The 19,613-nt window shown below is 29.8% G+C and overlaps 1 protein-coding gene across 1 annotated transcript; it reads left to right on the plus strand.

Moving 5' to 3' along the window:
* The first annotated feature begins 7,054 nt into the window (after positions 1-7,054).
* On the plus strand, positions 7,055-13,133 carry LOC133689923 (12-oxophytodienoate reductase 3). The gene is made up of 5 exons (XM_062110027.1): positions 7,055-7,275; positions 7,459-7,599; positions 10,168-10,298; positions 11,591-11,773; positions 12,396-13,133. Exons 1-5 carry the CDS (start codon positions 7,202-7,204, stop codon positions 13,055-13,057), a joined length of 1,191 nt encoding a protein of 396 aa, XP_061966011.1. The 5' UTR covers positions 7,055-7,201; the 3' UTR covers positions 13,058-13,133.
* The last annotated feature ends 6,480 nt before the right edge of the window (positions 13,134-19,613 follow it).

Raw genomic sequence — 19,613 nt, forward strand, 5'->3', positions numbered from 1 at the left:
TAAAATAATTTTTATTTAAAAATATATTAAAAACGCGTTTGGAGTCTTTTGTAAAATAGTGTTGAATAAAATAATCATAGAAACGGCAACTTGATAGCTTACACTTAGGTAGGGTAAGGTACACAAGTAGGCACTTGGCCTCTTGTTGATGAGAGCAAAGAGCTTTATGTTTTTTGCTTTTTTCTTTTTTCTTTTTTGTTGGTTTCCTCCTCCGAATATGGTTGTTTCGTAGCTTACAATTTTTTTCTCAAATGTATTTTGATTTTCATTACTTTTTTTATTTTTATCTACTCTCGATCAATTTCTTTATTTAAATAAGATAATAATATAAAAAAAATAACCAAATCAAAATTAAAAAAAAAAATCGAAACAGGTTCAAACCGACCGGGTTTGGTTCGGTTTTTTAGATAAAAACCGGTTCAAATTGGTTTGGCTTGATTTTTTCAGTTTGGGTTCGATTTGATTCAGTTTTTTTGGTTTCGGGCTTATAAATCGAAACCGAACCAATCGGTTTTTTAAAAGTTTTAATTCGTTTTTTTTCACGGTTCGGTTTTTTCAGTTATTTTTTTTCCGTTTTCTCGGTTTTTCGGTTTTTTTCTCACTCCTACAATTTATCATCTATACAAAAATTTCAAAATTCTTTACTAATGAAGGATTGGTAAAGGAATCAAAATCTTGCACATAACATAATCAATCAATATAATTAAATGATTTTTTCTTTGTATATATTCGGTATTGAGTACAAGGTTTGCTTTATTATTATTATTATTGAAAAACCATAAAAGCCATTTATTATGAAATCTACGAAAGATAAAGTTACTTTCTATAATGGTTATAGCTATATCGAACCAGTTCTATTTTTTTAATATTCAATTATGATAAAAATATGAGAGAAAAGGATATTCCCTTTATTTTATTTTATTTAAAAAAAAAAACAAGTAATTTACGTTATAGATGTATAATATATGCATCCATGCGCATACGCTTATAAACAGTCACTCTTTTGTAGTACTTATGTGGTCATGTGGATTTATGATTATACCATGTGCTTCTATATTATTACAGGTTCTTTCTAATACTGTGGAATAGGTTTGGTAATAAGAGAGATTTGCTTCTTAAATTCTTTTAATTTAAGATTTTAAGATTAATATTTATTAGAATTTATTTTAAATTTGCTAGATCAATGTGAAAGTTTTTCTTATTAGAATCATTAGAAACAAAATAATTTGATTAGTGCATAAAAAAAGTTAAAAATATATATTTATTCTAAAAAATACTCCATATTTATATTCTTTCTCTTAGTAGTTTAAGAGCTAGTTTGATATTATAGTAACAGTTATTTTTAAGTTATTTTTTATTTAAAAATATATTAAAATAATATATTTTATTTAACTTTTTAAATTTTATTTTTAACATTAGCACATCAAAACGACTCGAAAATATAAAAAAATTAATTTAAAATAAAAAAACATTTTTAAAAAAAACATTTTTAAAAGATAAAAATAAACTAGCTCTATGTAATATTGCATTTAGTTTTATGTTTATGTTTATGGTATCAGAATTTATTTTATTTATTTATTTTAATATTTTGATGGCCGTAAATAAAACTATTGACATTAATAAACTCATTAACCACATGCACCCCCACCTTCATTACAAAACTTGGCCAAGCTTATCAATGGTTATGATTACGTTAAACAAGGATCATGTATATCCTACCGAAGCATTTCTTATCCTAAAAGTTTAGTCTCCACTGCAATGAGTAAATTATAAACTAGTACCTTCATTTTGATAAATTAATTAATTAGTTCCTTTTATTTTAAAATAAATTATTTAGTCCCTTGACACCATGCTTAATTTAATATAATTTCTTTTCAGAAAAACTTCTCAGCATTCTTTTCATAACATCTATCTATTTATTTATTTATAAGTAAAAATTTGAAAAAGAGCATAGAATGGACAAGAAGGATTGAATAATTAGTTCTCAAAAGAGGGACTAATCAATTCATCTATGAAGACTAGAGGGACTAGTTTATAATATACCGCATCTTTAACATGGAGGAAAAGTAGAGGATATCGCAGAAGTTGTTGCCAGATGTGCGGCCAGGATTCATTAAGAGGTAGGTTTTTCTAGTCAAAGGATGTACGATGGTAATAGTCATTAATTATTGAAGACTTTGGGTAGGGAGGCATGGATAATGGTATGGCATGATGAGGAGAGTGACGAAAGGTGCGGCTTTTCTGGTCTTGTCATGGGAGAGGACCTCCCTTGTGGGTCCACTCAATGTGCCTTTTGATTTGGTGGGCATGAATATGAATTAGCCCGGTGGGGGCATCCTATCCTTCCGCTAACATGTCTCAATCTTTCTTCTTCTTCTTTTTTTTTTTTTTTTTTTTTGTTCTTGAGGAAAAATATCCGGTTTTATTTTAATAATATCAAGCTTTCCGAAGCTCAGCTTGCAGCTAATTTCATGAAGTTAATGGAAGTTTTTCGTGTTTATGTTTTTTCAAATGGACCGAGACAATTCAAAAAATCTAGAAGAGAGTTGGTAAACACGTGCAGGTCTTTTATACTTCCAGAACCTTGGGTATGCTGGTCTGGCGAGCTAACAGGCCCACAAATATCAAGCTTGGGAGCTTTCAACCCTCACACCTTGGATGACATGGTTAGGCACCTCGCATACGTTCAGGCCTAAGTATTTGATATAAACCAAAAAAGAAAATAAAAAGTACTTAATACAAGTATAAAACAACCCCACAAAACTAGGAGTAACTCCTACAACTACTCTCTATGCTAGTTTCTCATTCTTTCTTGAGCTCTTAATCATAGCGGTTCAAAATTGATAAATCTTTATAAAGTTAGGGATGAGGTTAGGTTGAAATACAACCTCGAAGTCAACTTTCTTTCCATTAACAAATTAAAAAAATAGAGGTTATTTATGGTTGTTAATACCTTATCTACAATGAAAATATTCAAAGTTGTAGACCCTAAAACACATTGAGAAACTCAACAAACGATTCCATCAATGCTCTCAATCACACATATTCTACTTGAGAGGCCTGCACACCTGTTTTGGTTGTCTCCAATTCTGTATTCACAACTTGGCTAGATTGCCTAAGAAAGGTCATTTTCTATTTAAGGGAAGCCACTTCCAACTTATCCAAACAAGCCCACTCCACAATCAAACCAAGCCTAGAAAACATTATAGTCTCGATCCTTCAATAGTTTTTTATAGGCTTCGTAGGAGTTTTGGACATGAAAATCATAAGCTTTTTTTTACACTAAATTTTTCCTTAGATTACTGATTTGAGGTTTAAAGAAAAGTTTGCAACTTGATTCCACAAGAATATTGCCTTAAAGAACCAAAGTTATATGCAATTAATCACTTCTACTCTACGTCTATAACAAAACACGAATAAGAAGTATAAATCACAACGAAGTTGATCAATCTTTCAAAGAGTTTGCAAGTTCAATCAAGAACTTAGTATAAGAATTACTCAATCATACAAAGAGAAACAAAGCACGTAATATGTGATAACTTTAGAGAAAATTTCATAAAACTAAAAATAATATTAACAATTGGTTTATATAGTAGAAAACTAACCATAATTTGACTTAATGAACTCAAACTTGATAAATAGACCTTAACACATTAAAAACCTAAAAAAACTAAAATAATAAAATATAACCTAACCCAAATAAACCTTCAAATGATGCATGCCCTAAAATAAACTAAAAAATAAATAAATTATAGCCTCAAAAATTAAAACAAAACCAAAGTTAAATTTTATAATTTGCTGGCAAAATCGAGTCTCTGAGAATAAGACCACATAGACAGGTGAAAGTCATGCTATTGATATAACCGACCCATCCACTCGCCATCATAAAGACATAGTTGATGTGTTATTATATTTTGATGTGTTATTATATTTTGTTATTTTGTTATTTTTTTAGTTATGAGTTATTTTTTTTATTATTTTTGTAATATTATTTTTTGATCATATTGATTTTAATATTGTCTTACATATTATGCATTTTCATACTTATTTTAGATAAACAGGATTTGAAATAATTAATTTATAGGTGAAAATGTGAATATCATGAACATATTGTTTAAACTTTCAAATCATCTATTTATAGGTTAAAAAAAATACACATTGTTATGTTGTGTTGTTGTTGTTATTATTATCAATTATCTTTAAAATTAATAAATAAAACGATGTTTGAAAATATCACACATTAATTTAGGATTATAATTAACGTACCAAAATGATGTTAAAATATTATACCATAAATTATAGGTTTGATATTTGGTACTTTATGGTTTGGTTTGGTTTGGTTTGGTTAGGGCTTGAGTTAGGGTTTTTTAAGGCTTATTTTATGTTAAATTTGGGGTTAGGTTTAGGGTAACGTTGTGTTGTATCATAACACAACTATTATTCACATTAGCATTTATGTGTTAATAAAATGTTATTGTCATTAGTATTTGTTTAATACAACTATTATTTTTATTAGCGATTGTTTAATAAAACTACGATTCTCATTAGCAACTATGTGAAAGTGTGTTATTTTTCCAATACTTTTCAATCTTATGCTATATCCTTAAATCTTTTACAAAATTGTGTTAGTTCGGTAAAAGATCACTTTAACCCATACAAAAAGATTAATGCATTGATAAGGTCTTACCTACAAAAAGACCATGAGTTGCTAATGAATGCTTGAGCATTAGTTTAAGTAATACATTAGGCAATTGTCCATACCACTATTAATTTATCGTGTCTCTCTTGATCTCTATCTTATTTACTTTGTGTAATCTCATATTTGACAATTTGAAGTGTTAAAAGATTAAGCTTTTAAGATATCAAATTTTCAAATTAAACACCTAATTCACCTTCATGTTAAGTGCTTTCAAGATTTTCATGTTTAACAACTTTGTTTATGAAATCTATCTTATATTTAATTTTAAAATCATAAAAATTAACAATCGAAAGGAAAAACAATGAATGAAATTATGAAAAGAAATATTTATTTCATAAAAATTGTTTTTTTTTATTCTTGTAAGTTTTTCTTAACATAACAAGAAAAAATGCTTAGAAAAAAATAAAATGATTTGGGAAAAAAAATGTAAACATTTAATACAAATCCTATTTTTTTATTCACTTATTTTTCTTATTGTTTTGGAAAACATATTTTTTTATTGAGAAACATTTATTTAAGAACAAAAATTATTATAATTGTGAAAATTTCAATTAAATATGAATCGATTATTTTCAGTTACTTATATGAAAAAATACAAGAATAATATATTTGAAAAAGTTATATAAAAAAATTAAAAACATAGATGTTTTATTCTTATTCACTAATATGATTGAAGGGGAAAATTAATTAATTTGATAAAACCATGTCAAAAATATATTTAAAAATAAAAAATAGGAATTTGATCTTTATTCAAAATTCATGTATAAATCTTTATTTATTTATTTTTTTGCATATTAGACATATAACAATTGAAATTTTTTTTTGAACATTGCCATAAAAAACACATAATACTATTTAAGAAGTATACCAAAAATGAACACTACTTTAAAACAAAATAATAGGAATTTTGCTTATTTTTTTATTGTTATTTTTTAATTTATTTGATTTTTCAATTTCATCCCGCATTGTTTTATTTTATTTAATTTTTATACTAGATTTAGTTCTCATTCTAATGATTGATATTTATTTTGTTGGAATTTTACTTCATGATTTTTTCATGTTTTCCTTTCATAGGGTAACCTAGTGTCATGACACAAGTTTCAAATATTAGTCTGATTTGACTTTGATTTTTTAAAGTTTTTTTTAAGAAAAAACTTGATTTTTTTCAATTTTATCTTTTGATATTAAGTTATTAAGCCTCAGTTTCGTGATTTTTGCCGCTTTCCTTTTTGTGAGGTTATTCTAGTTTCATATCTCAAGTTATAGATAGTCGAGTTAACACAAGTTGAATTGAGTTTTTTTTAATTGATTTTTTTTAATTTCATCTTTCATCATTTAGTTTTCTTGAGAGTTGATCTCGATTATTTTATTGTATTTTTTAAAATGACCTCCATCATTTAGGTTATCAAAACCTCACAACCAAGCTGTGAATTTGACATATTGACTTGAGTAAGTTTTATTTTTTTTAATTCGTCATTGAATGTTTAATTTGTTGATAATTAAGTTTTAGATTTTTTTCTGTTCTCATTTAATTTTAGTTTTGTTATTAAATAAGATAGTTGAGATATTTTTAAAATATTTAGAGAATATTTTTTTATAACATTAACAATGGTTTATTTTTTTTTGAATAGTCATTGTTTTTTTTATTGTTGGCTTTTTATAATTATATTATTAAATAACCAAGTTTATTGAATCCATTCGAATCAATGATCCAAGTCATAAATTTTTCTTACTCTTTTAAAAATACTATTACCACGTGAGTATTATTTTTCTATGTTAAAAAGATTTAACTTAGCGGGCGGTGTATAATTAGCCACCTATATCAAATAAAATGAACAATTGCATCATTGTCTTATTTTTCTACTACGTTAAAAATAAATTTGAGATCTTACATATGTTTATTAAGGTATATGATTTTCACTATATTTTATTATATATAATATAAGTATCGACCTTTTGATTCACAGTTATATTTTTTAACTCAATGTCAAAAAATACGTTAACAATACTTTTATATTAATTTATTTGCGTTAGAAAAAAATTCAGCCTGCAACTAGACGAATTAAATAAACGCGTTAACATTTTTTATATATATTTATTAACACAAATATTTTTGATTTATTTAATTAAATACATGTACATGTATTTTAATTTATAATTAGAATTTTAATTATAAAAAAAAATGCACGTGAAAAGTTTATGTATTTATTGTTATACAAATCCAAGACGGAAGACGAGTATACATATAAATTCTAAATTTAATCAGTTTTAAAGTTGATTGGACAACATGCCTACCCTATTCATTATGGATCCAATAAAATAAGTGTATAAAAAATTCACTTATATAACTATGTATTATTATAACACTTTTAACTCTTGTGGTGTCTCGTTTTCATATCCATCCTTAGTCCAGCAGTCTGGGTTATCGTTTCAGCTTGACCAGTTGACTCATCGTGCCAGATCAATTCGGTGTTGTAAATTGAAAAGGAATAAGCAAAAGTAATGGCGGAGAATAGAATCAAAGGAACCTCTCTGTTTTCTCCTTACAAGATGGGCAAGTTCAGCCTCTCTCACAGGTCAGCTCATCCCACTTTCTCTCAAGATCTTACTGCCGGATTGATTCAGTTGTTAGTTTCTATTTCAGACATTTTTTTTTTAAAAAAAATCCTCCCGGCGTTCAAAATCTAGAGAGAGATCCGGGAGGGCATTTTTGTCATCTGACTTTTGTTATTACGTGACGGAATTGTCCATGGATACAGGGTGGTGCTGGCGCCCATGACAAGATGCAGGGCGTTGTTTGGGATACCAGGGGATGCGCTGGTGGAGTACTACACGCAGAGATCAACTCCTGGCGGATTTCTCATCAGCGAAGGCACTATCATCTCTCCAACTGCTCCCGGGTAATTTCATCATCTTCTCTTCTATTGATGGTGGCCTTTTCATTTTTGCACCTCCGTGGCACATGCTATGATCGGATTGAGGGTTGCTGTGATGGTGGTGGTGGTGGGCCTCGTATTTGTTTGTTTATGGTTGGTGGTGTCGGGTGTCTTGAGATACTTACATGCAGTTTAAAAATATTAAATTTAAAACTTTTTGGAAGTTCGTAGATATTAAAGTTATTTAGTGTTTATTGAAAGTTATCCGAATATCATATGATTTTTTTTAAAATATTTATTTTAAAGTTGCATAGTAACAAATCACATTGTTCGATTTCTAATAGGAATTTACATAAACTGTGAAAAATCCTTTTAATTGTTTTAGGAAAAAACGATTACTAACTCTTTTTTTTTTTTATATTTTAAGTGTTTGTGGGTGTGTTTGGAAACGCGGTGTAAACCGCGTTCCTAAAAATTTTAATTTTTATTTATGTTTTCAGATCGTTTTGATGTGTTGATGTTAAAAATATTTTTTTTAAAAAAAATTATTTTGATACATTTCTAAGTAAAAAACACTTTGAACCGTTATCGCTACCACAATCCCATACAGGCCCATATATACTCAACTTTTCTCATGCTTCTCTTTTTAAAAAATAACATACATAACATTCTATTTATAATAAAACCTAAAAATTCTATAAATAATAAAATATCAATTTACCCTTTAAATAATATCACATATATTATTTTAGATCAATTTTAGAAATTTATTCAATAAAGTCTTTACTTGATTATTTCTAGGTCAACAATTGTAATATACTATATTAATTATATTCTAGTACTCAATTTCTAAAATTTATTTACAATCAAGTCACTTGATTAATTATCACATTTTAATTTTTGACTAATTTTTCTTATATGTGTAACTCATCAAGTTTTCTAATAAGTTGGCTTAAATACAAATCATATTTCTAAATAAAATAAGATTAAATAAATTAAACAATTTAATTTATTATTAATTCAATAATTGATTGATTTATATTTGAAAATTAAGTAAGATGTCTAATTCTTTAAATATTAGAAAAGTCATAAATGCTTTGACTTAACCTTTTAGTGACTGGTTTCTTGGTGTAATTTTATCCCTTCATCATGAATGTTTCGATTTAAACATTATAGCATGAAGTATGTTTATTTTATTAAATCGTTTTAGTTTTTAACATTTAGTTATTGATTTTTTAAATAAGATTTTGAAACTCTTTTCAAAACTCATTCTACCTTGGCCAAGAATTTTATAATCAATACTATTTGAGAATAGATGAAACATTTTTTCTAATTCATTTAGGGTGATGAATCTTCTCTTAATTACTCAAATATCTTTATATAGTTTATGTTATATCTAATATCTCTCTGTTTGTTACCCTTGATTAAGATAATGTATGGTCAGGATCAAATCATAATACTTCTTATATAAAATAACTTAGTGATATCAAGTCTAAGGATCACTTACACAACTATCACGAAAGCCTTTCCATATACATAGGTGATCTCTCCGTATATAATTTCCTTGCGAGTAAGTTTAGTGTACATGTTATATGACAAACACTTGCATATTAATTCCAAGTATCTCTTATACTTCAGTTTATGAGAGCAGTTGTTTCATTTCATAAAGGGAAAAACATAATATGCAACAGACTCAACAACTTTAATTAATGTCTAATCTGAATAAAATATTGACCATGATCAATTAAGAGCAATGCTTTGATGGAATAAGAATCTCATAATTATAATAATTTTATAATTTTCCATGTAAAATATTTTATAAATTTTATCTTTGTTTTAGATTTATTAATTAAATATAAATAAATAGTAAACTAAAGATAGTTTGGACTTTGGATCTTAGATTTGGACTTAAACTTGATGTCTTATATAAAAGACTGGGAAGAGTTTCTCATTTTATCCATCATTAAATTAATATTCAGTCCATTGCAATTAGTTGTGATATCCCTCATTTAGTTTTTTTTTTTTTTTTATCATGTTTGGAGCTTCTTCTTTTCTCTCTCTCTCTCTGTATTTTTTATCATAGTTTTCCACATGGAATAATACGCTCGATACAGAAAATGTAAACCGGGGTGCTCGCCACCATGAAGCTCTGAGCTCTCCATCCATCATGGCAATGGCTGAATTACGTTTTCTTTTTATTCTCAAAGGTGTCTTATTTTATATATAAAGAGTGATAACCAACCAACTTTCTTGCCTTGATTCTGTATGTATGTGATTGAAAGTTCTTTAAAAAACATTTTCCTCGTCTACTTTTGATTTTTAATGAATATTGGGGATCACCAACCAACTTTGATCATCAAGCAAAATATTATAGACATGATGATCACAAAAATGCTTGATATTAAGAAAAAAAACCTCAAGAAAATTATGAATCTTAATGTGGGACCCGATGGCGGACCCGGCCACCAAGGATCCATGTGCATGCTTGAAGGTTTTTTCTTGTCATTTTTCCTGAATGTTTAACTTCGATGAAAATGCATTGTTTATGGCATGCGTGCTTTATAGAGTTGTCTTGATGGTGGGTGGAAGCAGGTTTCCTCATGTGCCTGGGATTTACTCAGATGCTCAAGTGGAGGCATGGAAGAAGGTAGTGAATGCGGTTCATGCCAAAGGGAGCATCATCTTCTGTCAACTGTGGCACGTTGGCCGCGCATCTCATCAAGGTAAAATTTACTCCCTCTCTTATGAAACTTGAAATCGGTCACTTGGTGTCATTTTATTTCAGCCAGAATTTATTGTTAGGGTTAATTACAAAAAATCCTATAGCTTACTCATTCTTTTTACTGTTTCAATTTTTTTTTTAAATTATACTTTATATTCTCGAGTTTTTAAATCGATAGTATTTTATATCCGTGCCCTGACATGTCAAAAACATAAATTAAGATAAAAATATTTAATTATTTACAAAATTGTTATTATATTTTATTTAATAACTAGAAAACGCTTGCAACATTAATGTTACAAGGTTGACATCAAACATATTATTATCAAACTAATATTACAATTTTGCAAAAAATTAACTTTCATAGTGGTATTTTATCAAAATCAACCTTGTAATTGAACTTGTTAAAGTCTGAATGTCTTTCCTTATGAACTCAAAGCCACCATACTATCCAACATTACTAGGTGGCTAGGTGGTTCTGCTTCTTGGATTCACATCTTAAAGGTATAAATCAAGCCATGCTCTTCTAATTTTTCAACAAAATCTCTAGTATATAAATCAAGTCATCCCTCCACTTACATTTTGATAGCGAAAGCCTTTGCTCTACTGTAACCAATTGGAGATGACAAATCATCTTCTTCACCCAAATCTCTAGTATAAATGAAGCCATGTTCATCTGATTTTTCAACAAAATCTGGGTAGATCTCTTTCATTCTTTCATACACAACATGGCTGAGAGCTAAGAAATGAATTTTATTTTAATAATTATAGTTAAAAATTACCTTCTCCATCTGATGGAAGACTTTGGGGTGGTATCCATGAATGGAGGAATATGCATAATATACTGCTTGGAAAGAAAAGTTCAATGAACTGGCCTAAATATGTAGACCCTAACCCTCCATCTTCAATTTTATGCTTGGGTCAAACTTCAAATTATAAAAGAAGATTAGCAGAGAGGTGGTTCAATTCAAGGTTTTAGTTTCAAATTTCAAATTCTAAAAATGTTGCAAAATCAAGCAGATTGGTTTGATTTAGGGTTTTGGCTTTCCCATATTCTTATGAAGGAATCTGTTCGATTTAGTTTTCCTAATTTAGGGTTTTGATGGAAACAAAATAGATATGGAGAGAAGGGAAGAAGGAAAGGGAAGAAATTTGAAAAAGAAATTGATATATCGTTTGAGTTATATTACATACAAGAGTGAATTCTTTTCTTATAAAAAAAATTCGAGTTGACTAATTATGCAAAGTGTAATTTCTGAAAGAATTGTATTTTGAATTTGTGCAATATCTCAGTTTATCAACCTGGTGGGGCTGCACCAATTTCATCAACAAACAAGGCCATCTCAAACAGGTGGAGAATTCTCATGCCAGATGGGACCTATGGAACATACCCAGCACCTCGAGCCTTGGAAACCTCTGAAATACTAGAGGTGGTGGAGCATTATAGACAGGCAGCCTTGAATGCCATTCGAGCAGGTAAGTGTAATGACATTTATTTGTTTTATTTCAAGGCTTTGGAGCTGCAGCTATATATGCGGATTTTTTTTTTTTTTTAGACGGGCATAATTACATGTTGAGAGGAAATGGAGTATGCTTTACTAAATTTTTCCTTAAAGGGTGACCATGATGCCTCTCTGTGATGGGAGTTCTAATCATTATTTACATTTGCAGTAACATGGCATGACTATGATTATGTCTCCTCTTGGTTGCTAGATAAAATATTCATTGAAAAAGTTCCGTTGCTCATGAGTAATGATTGTCTCATGTTTCATCAAGGGCATAAAAACATTGGTGTGATCTCTGTGCAACTTTCTAGTGTTTTAATGAAGGTCTGTTTGGGAGATGTTGGAATCATCAATGGAGTGGAATTTATAGTCGTCTATAGTGTCATCTGAAATCGGATGGCTTTACTGCAACAGTGATTGGCCTTGTTAATTAGCTGGTATTGTTGATTCAAGTTGATGGCTCTTAATTAACTGGATAATCTGCTTAGACTTTAGCGCTCGAAACAAAGAAACAGGTGCTTCTTGAGCTCACCTGGTTACCATGCCTTATTATCAATGATTAGTAACACACGTAATGAAAATATGGTCTGCAGGTTTTGATGGAATTGAGATCCATGGGGCTCATGGTTACCTTATCGATCAATTTTTAAAGGATGGGATCAATGACAGAATAGATGAGTATGGTGGATCAATGGAAAACCGGTGCCGATTCTTAATGCAGGTGATTCAGGCAGTAGTCTCAGCTGTCGGCGCAGATCGAGTAGCTTTCCGAATGTCCCCTGCAATTGATCACCTTGATGCCACAGACTCGGATCCACTCAACTTAGGCCTTTCAGTGATTGAGAGAATTAACAAAATCCAGCTACAGGTGGGTTCAAAACTCACCTATCTCCATGTCACTCAGCCACGGTACACAGCTTACGGCCAAACAGAGTCAGGCAGACCTGGCACCGAAGATGAAGAGGCCCAGATGATCAGGACTTGGAGAAGGGCATATCAGGGTACACTCATGTGCAGTGGTGGATTCACTAGGGAGCTGGGAATACAAGCTGTAGCTGAAGGTGACGCAGATTTGGTATCCTACGGCAGACTCTTTATCTCAAACCCAGACTTAGTTTTGAGATTGAAGCTTGATGCACCCCTGAATAAGTATATCAGGAAGACTTTCTACAGCCAGGATCCTGTTGTTGGGTACACAGATTACCCTTTCCTAAGCAAAGCAAATGGAGGACAGGCACCACTCTCACGCCTTTGAATTAGGAATTTTCATGATTCCACGCATGCATTTGAGGTCTATGACTGTCATTGAAGTTGATTATTGGAATGAATTATCTTGTTTGAGAGTTTGCCTGATGCAAAATCAAGCGTATTGCTTCGAGTACTATAATTAATGTAAATAAAGATTATAGTTTCCACTATGATTATCTACCTATTAGATATTGAAATTATTCTAGTCTTAAAATCATTTGAAAGCATGAAAAAGATGATTATGTATAACGAAATTAACAAATAGAATTCAGACAAAAGAGATGGATAAGATACTAAAGGCTTTTGATTTACCCAACCAAGTCAAATTGATTTTCAAAATATGTTACTAATTATTTATCCTTTATATTGATAGTGAAATAATCTAATTTATCCAAAGCTAATTCTCAAGTAAAATCAAAATTATTTAAACATGATAATCCATGATCATATATATATCTCTATACAAATTTAAAAGCATGGTTTAGCTAGAAGGAGCAATTAAACTACCTTATTATTATTTGCAAATAAATTCATAATTTTGAATAACTATTCAACTGCCTAATTGGTATTCAATTAAACTACCTTAGTCTAATCCAATGTCGTTTTGTGCTCCATCAAAATCCCAAGCAACCTTTGTTCTTTCAAAGCACTACAAGTAGATGAGCTATATTCGAAAGAGATGAAGATTCGTCTAGGTAGGCATTCCTTAGATGTGATGGTAATGAATTCATTTCCTTCCTGGGTGTCTCATGAATGAATGATTTTATATTTTCAATGTTAGCTTCAATCTCTTGAACTTTTGGCTTTTTTTTTTTTAGTTTAACATGGATGTTCGGACCAGTTTGCGCGTATCTTGATTAATTCTACGGATTCTGAAATTAACGACCATGTAAGCCTCTAATGGTCATCATATGAGCAATTACAAGGCTCGAATCTGAGATCATAAAGAAAACAAACCTCTTGATTCCAAATTCTTACTACTAAATCATCATTTAGATGATTAACTTTTGGCTTCTTTGCTTAAAGGGATGGTGAAAGAAATTTCAAGTATTCATTGCATTAATTAATCACTACTTGCTTGGAATGAATAACTTGAGAGCTAGGGAGACATGCTTCAAGGGGTAGTTTTAAATTCTCATTTTAAAAGTTTTAGCTACCAACTTGTCATTAAAATCCAACTAAAAACATGAATCGCAACTAGATAAAAATTTCATAGCCTTAAAACATATTAAATATTACTTGTTCATATTGTACTTACAAAATTAACTTTCCTTGTTGAACATCGATCAATGCTTTCCCGTAGTTAAGAATGGTAAGCCAAGAATAACCTAGTATATATCTGAAAAGAAAACTCTCTCTCTCTCTCTCTCTCTCTCTCTCACACACACACACACACACACACACACACACACACACACACACACAAACTAACCTGTCAGAATCGGACGTTGTTACATCCACAACCACCAAAACTGATAGCTACCAACCTCCACCATCTTCCCCAACCATGGTAATTGTGCCTTGCAAAAAAAAAAAAAATGGATTGGACTTTATTATCTCTTATGCTCACATTTTTTCTCATTGGCGGTAACCATATTCATTTTCTTCCAATCGAACACTAAGGACCACGAAGACGACCCAACTCAGCTCACACCAACATCCTCCATGGTTGTGAATAGCGGCACCAACTTATTGGAGTAAGGAGGAAGCCAAACTTTCTTGGCTCAAAATTCCCTGACCGACTGTTCGTGAGATACACGAACTTTAGTAATGGGTTTATAAGATCACAAGCTCTCTGATCCATTTGAGCATATGCCAAAATGGACACAAGAAAGTACGTCACCCATGAGGCAGCGATGAGGAGAATGTGCCATATTGTATTTTGGTATTTTTTATGATCTTTTTTAAAAGGGAAAATAACATAGTTTGAAAAATAATTGATGAATTTATACATGTAGCAATGAAAAACGTGACATTCAAATTTATCATTATCCAGAAATATAATATTTTAAAAAAATTATAAATTGAGCTACACAAATTATGATAAGGAGAAAAGAGATGAAAGATAAAAAAAAAGACTTGGAGACATACCAAAGCTCCGATTAAAACACCATCAATACCATAAAAAAAATCTTAACAATACAAATATAACGACACTAAAAAAGATCACTAATAATGATCAGAGTAGGCTATAATTACTATCCAAAGAGAGTAGGTGGCTCACTTGCTTTTGGTGGCAAGTGTGCCAACTCTAGTTATCGTTTCGATGTAAATTGGCAAGTATCACCAAAAGATCCATTAGAAATACCAATTAGATCTATTATAAGATCTGAAACTAAAATGATCCAAAAAGAGTTGATTGGATTGATTCTAGATGTTTAGGTTAACAAGTTATAAATCTAGAAAGCTTTGCAATAAGGTCTAGAAGCTATTGTTTAGGATTTATATTATTTTCTAAGTTGATTTAGGATTTTTTTCCTATTTGGATTAATATTCTTTTATTATTTCTCCAGCCTTGTTTAAAATGTTTTTACTTATTATAAATATGATTATTTAGCTTGTATTTAGATTTTTTTTCAGATTTGAATTTTCAGAATAATATTTTATGTGTGGCGAGGTTGTTCATATTTTTGTTTCTTTATTGAATTTTTTTTAGACTTATCAAAGATCAATTGTCTTTGTAATGTTTTTTTTATATTTCTAGTTGATGATTCATTATAATCATAAGGTTGAGGTCTTCTTCATCCAATAAATTCGGTGTAATGGCTCGGGTAATCATTGTGTTTTGTTCTTTCTCGTAATCTAATTTTAGCTTTTTTGGGTTGATTTTTTTTCTTGCGTGTGGGTTAAAGGGTTCTTAGCCTCTGAGTTTGCATCAACTATTGATGACCTGCTTAGTGCAATTGAATTCTTCTTATTGAGATCTTTTTTATAATATTAGTGGTGTTGTAATCAGAACTTCGATATATCTTGAGGGTCATTTTATTTTATTTTCTTTTTCCCTTTTCTCTTCTATCTCCTCATCATAATTAGTGCACCTCATTTCATAATTTCTTTGAAATATTGCGTTTCTGAATTACAACAAATCTTAATATTGCATTTCTCAATTGCGACCTATACAAGCTGTGCTATTTTTCTAATTCTTTTTCAAAATGTGTTATTAAACCATTTTTTTAAAAAAAGATGTGCTAATAAGTAAAATATCCATTTTCTATAAATGTTGTCATCCATATTTTTTTTTAATTTGTCACCATAATTTGGTAACCATGCCAAATCCCAACAATATATTGTTATCCACCTTTAAAATCTATATTCTCAATTTGTTTTGTTTATAAAAAAAAAACATCTATATACTCCATTCAAATCTAAACCTAAAAATCATTTTTTAATAACTACTCAATATAAAAAATCAATTTTAAATTTTAAAATTTACATATTTCTCCATTTTGATTATAAGATTATCTAAGCTAGATGTTAATGATTTTTGTTTATGGTGAAATCTTTTATTTAATAGTATTATTGATCAATATTATAGTCAAACTCTATCGGTGACCAAAACCAATTTTCTCTCACCATTCTTTTTTCCCACAATATAATAATGTGAGAAATATACAAATTACTTGTGTTATAGACCATACTAGATAGGTCCCATGTCGTATGCTACTTTTAATGTGTAAGAGAAGTTTTGTAAAAATTATACTTGAATGTAGATTGAAAAAAAGAAAATTTTTAAAAATTCACAAGATGCATTCATTTTTAGTTTTAAAATATTGAGATAATATATACGGACTAACATGTGTCAAGTCAGGTTCACCCATCAAATATATATTCGAGGATATTGATTACATGATAATAAAGATAGGAACTAATCAAATAATCATTAACTGTTTTTATTTAAAAACAAATATGAATGGTTGTACAGTAAAATACTTACCAAAACTTAGAAAAAAAAAACTATAATCATATTTGTAAACAAACTAAAACTTTAATGGTATTTAAAAAAATAAAAACTCAAGTATATTTTTACTTAATATAAAAAAATTAATAAATCAATATATATATATAATATTTATTTATTTAATTTATAATGCAATAAACTTAAAATAAAAAAAAAAAACAAAACAAAAAAAGATAGACACGTGAGCCTAGCAAGATAGACCCAAACAAGGACTTGATTTTTTTTAATTATTTAAATGGGCGAACAAGCCATATGTTTTAAAAAGAAAAGGAAAATAAAAAAGAAAAAAATAAAAGAAACAAAGCAAACAACGTGTCATTTGTAGCCTAGAACAAGCCATAGAGGTAGCTAGAAAATCAAGGGTGTATTATTTTTGCTTAAAAAATATATTTTTAATTTATTTTCACCCAAAAATACATAATAAACATTCTTAGAACCTCTCAAAACCAATTAATCAACAAAAAAACCTCTAAAAAACAATCCAAAAATACAAAATCAAACTAGAAAAAAATTTATCTCTCAACCCCTATATACCTTTTCATTTAAGATGAATGCTTCAAAAGAATTTAATGAGATTCTTTTTATCGAATGAAATTCGCTGACATTAAAATTAACTTTTTTCTTATCAAAATATAACTAACTAATAATTTTTTCTTTCATTCATCTTAATCGGGTGACTTTCTCTCTTTCCTTTTAAACTGAGAGACTGAGATGTGAATAAAATGAGAACTTGGGCTAAATCGTATAATTTTCAAACTAAAAGAATGAAAAAAAAATTGGACAAAATACTAAGGCTAAAAGGCACTTACAACATAATTTTTTTTTAAAAAAATGATATTTTACCAAGTTTTTAATTTTAGTCCTCTTGTTTTTTTATTTTTTAAAAATTCTTTTTTATTATAAAACTGAGAACAATCCAATATCAAAATATCCTTTAAAACTACAATGACTTGAAAAAAAAATAATAAAAATAAATCATCAAGTCAACTAACAAATAAATTATGTTCCGAATATTCTCCCTTTTGGCTTTGAATGCCATGTTAGTTATAGAAGAAAGGGCCTCCTCCATAATGATAGCAGCAGGCAATAGCTAGCATCAACAACAGGATGGACGACTATTCATTGTCCCAAGTGTTGGAGTGTTGTTTTGCCGATCGTCTGGTGGCAATTCTCTATCGATCCCGAATCCTGGCTTAGCTGGCTAAGTGATAGGTACCTCCTGTGGAAGAAGTGATCGTCTAGTGGCAATTCTCTAACATCAGTGGTGTAAACCCCATTAACAACAGGATGTTGATGTAGAAAAGAAGAAAGAAAATGTCTCCTGTGCAAGGTTTTTTCTCTTTTTTTTCTTTTACAGAAGATTAATTTGTAATGTGGGTTATATAGCTTTCTGGTGCTTACGTCTGATAGAAGCTTAATTTTTTATTACTCTCGATACCTTATATAGTTCGCCTATTAATTCTATGCTTTTAGCAAGGTGCGTCGCAAACACTTGACCATGGTGCTATTACTAGTTAAATGACCCTGTGAATTAGCAGTTAGCATCTACATTTTTCTGGCTTGCACGGCATGAGTTAAAATATCATGCATGATTGCTTCAAAGAAAGAGGCTTATAAATCCAAAAGGGATCGTATACTTGGAACATACATAGTTCCTGACACCGTAGGAGATGGGGAATTCTTGATATCCATTCATCTTTGTATGGACACCATTTAAAAAGTGAGAATAGGACTTGCAGAGACTCCTTTTAGCTGTCAAAATGTCTTGTTGTGCTCTAATTTCTCATCCCATCCCATGTGCTCGTGGACCACATTGTTCCGGTACCGTTTTCTGGCATTGATTTCTCTTATGCTCAAGTCTTCGGAACCGCTCTGTGGCATAATGTACTAAACACTGAATTCTGCTGTGACAAGCTTGTAACTAACATGCACAAACATCCAGTGAGCGATTAGATTGCTGATTGAGAGTTTGTTGAATTTTTTCCTTCTTGAAATCGATAGACAATTACTGGGAATCTCATTAATTCATCAGGAGGGGCAACTACTTGTATACCCTGTTCATGTATCACACCTGAATGAAATGAACAGCAAGAGGACTAATTATATATATATGATTGATGGCGATGTCAAACACCAGTGATGGATCGATCATGAGTTTTGAAATGAAGTTATTGACTAATCCTACCTTACAGATCAGCCAGCTGAATTGTAAGGAATTTCTAGATTAACTTGAAACCATTGTATATGTAAAAGCAAGAAAAGATTCCTTATTTCTGTAGTTGGATTAGTTGATATTCAGAAAAAGAAAAAAAAATCGAAGTTGAGAATTGTTCAAATGTATTTAATTACACAATGAATGATCATTTTCAACAACAGAATTCCCTAAGATTTTTTCGTTCTGGTCCTGCAGTTCCGAATCCAAACAAAAAGAGTATCCGTGTCTTGCTCCAAGATTATTATCACAAAATCACATGCGCAACAGCTAGAAATCTGTCGTTTCAGTACGTGCAAAGCAAGCATAACCATGCACGTGAAGTCCTGTATGGGCATGCCCTTGAAAATGAAACTCCAAATTAAAATTCACACCATTCTCTCCTATATAATT

Source organism: Populus nigra, chromosome 3 (genome assembly GCF_951802175.1).
Source record: "Populus nigra chromosome 3, ddPopNigr1.1, whole genome shotgun sequence".
Classification (NCBI taxonomy): domain Eukaryota; kingdom Viridiplantae; phylum Streptophyta; class Magnoliopsida; order Malpighiales; family Salicaceae; genus Populus; species Populus nigra.

What these genes read in the sequence shown, in the direction of transcription:
- LOC133689923 (XM_062110027.1), top strand. Translation starts at nt 7,202, where the DNA reads ATGGCGGAGAATAGAATCAAAGGAACCTCTCTGTTTTCTCCTTACAAG. An exon ending in ATCTCTCCAACTGCTCCCGG is followed by an intron (nt 7,600 to 10,167) that starts GTAATTTCATCA and finishes GGGTGGAAGCAG; the next exon opens with GTTTCCTCATGTGCCTGGGA. An exon ending in TGGCCGCGCATCTCATCAAG is followed by an intron (nt 10,299 to 11,590) that starts GTAAAATTTACT and finishes GCAATATCTCAG; the next exon opens with TTTATCAACCTGGTGGGGCT.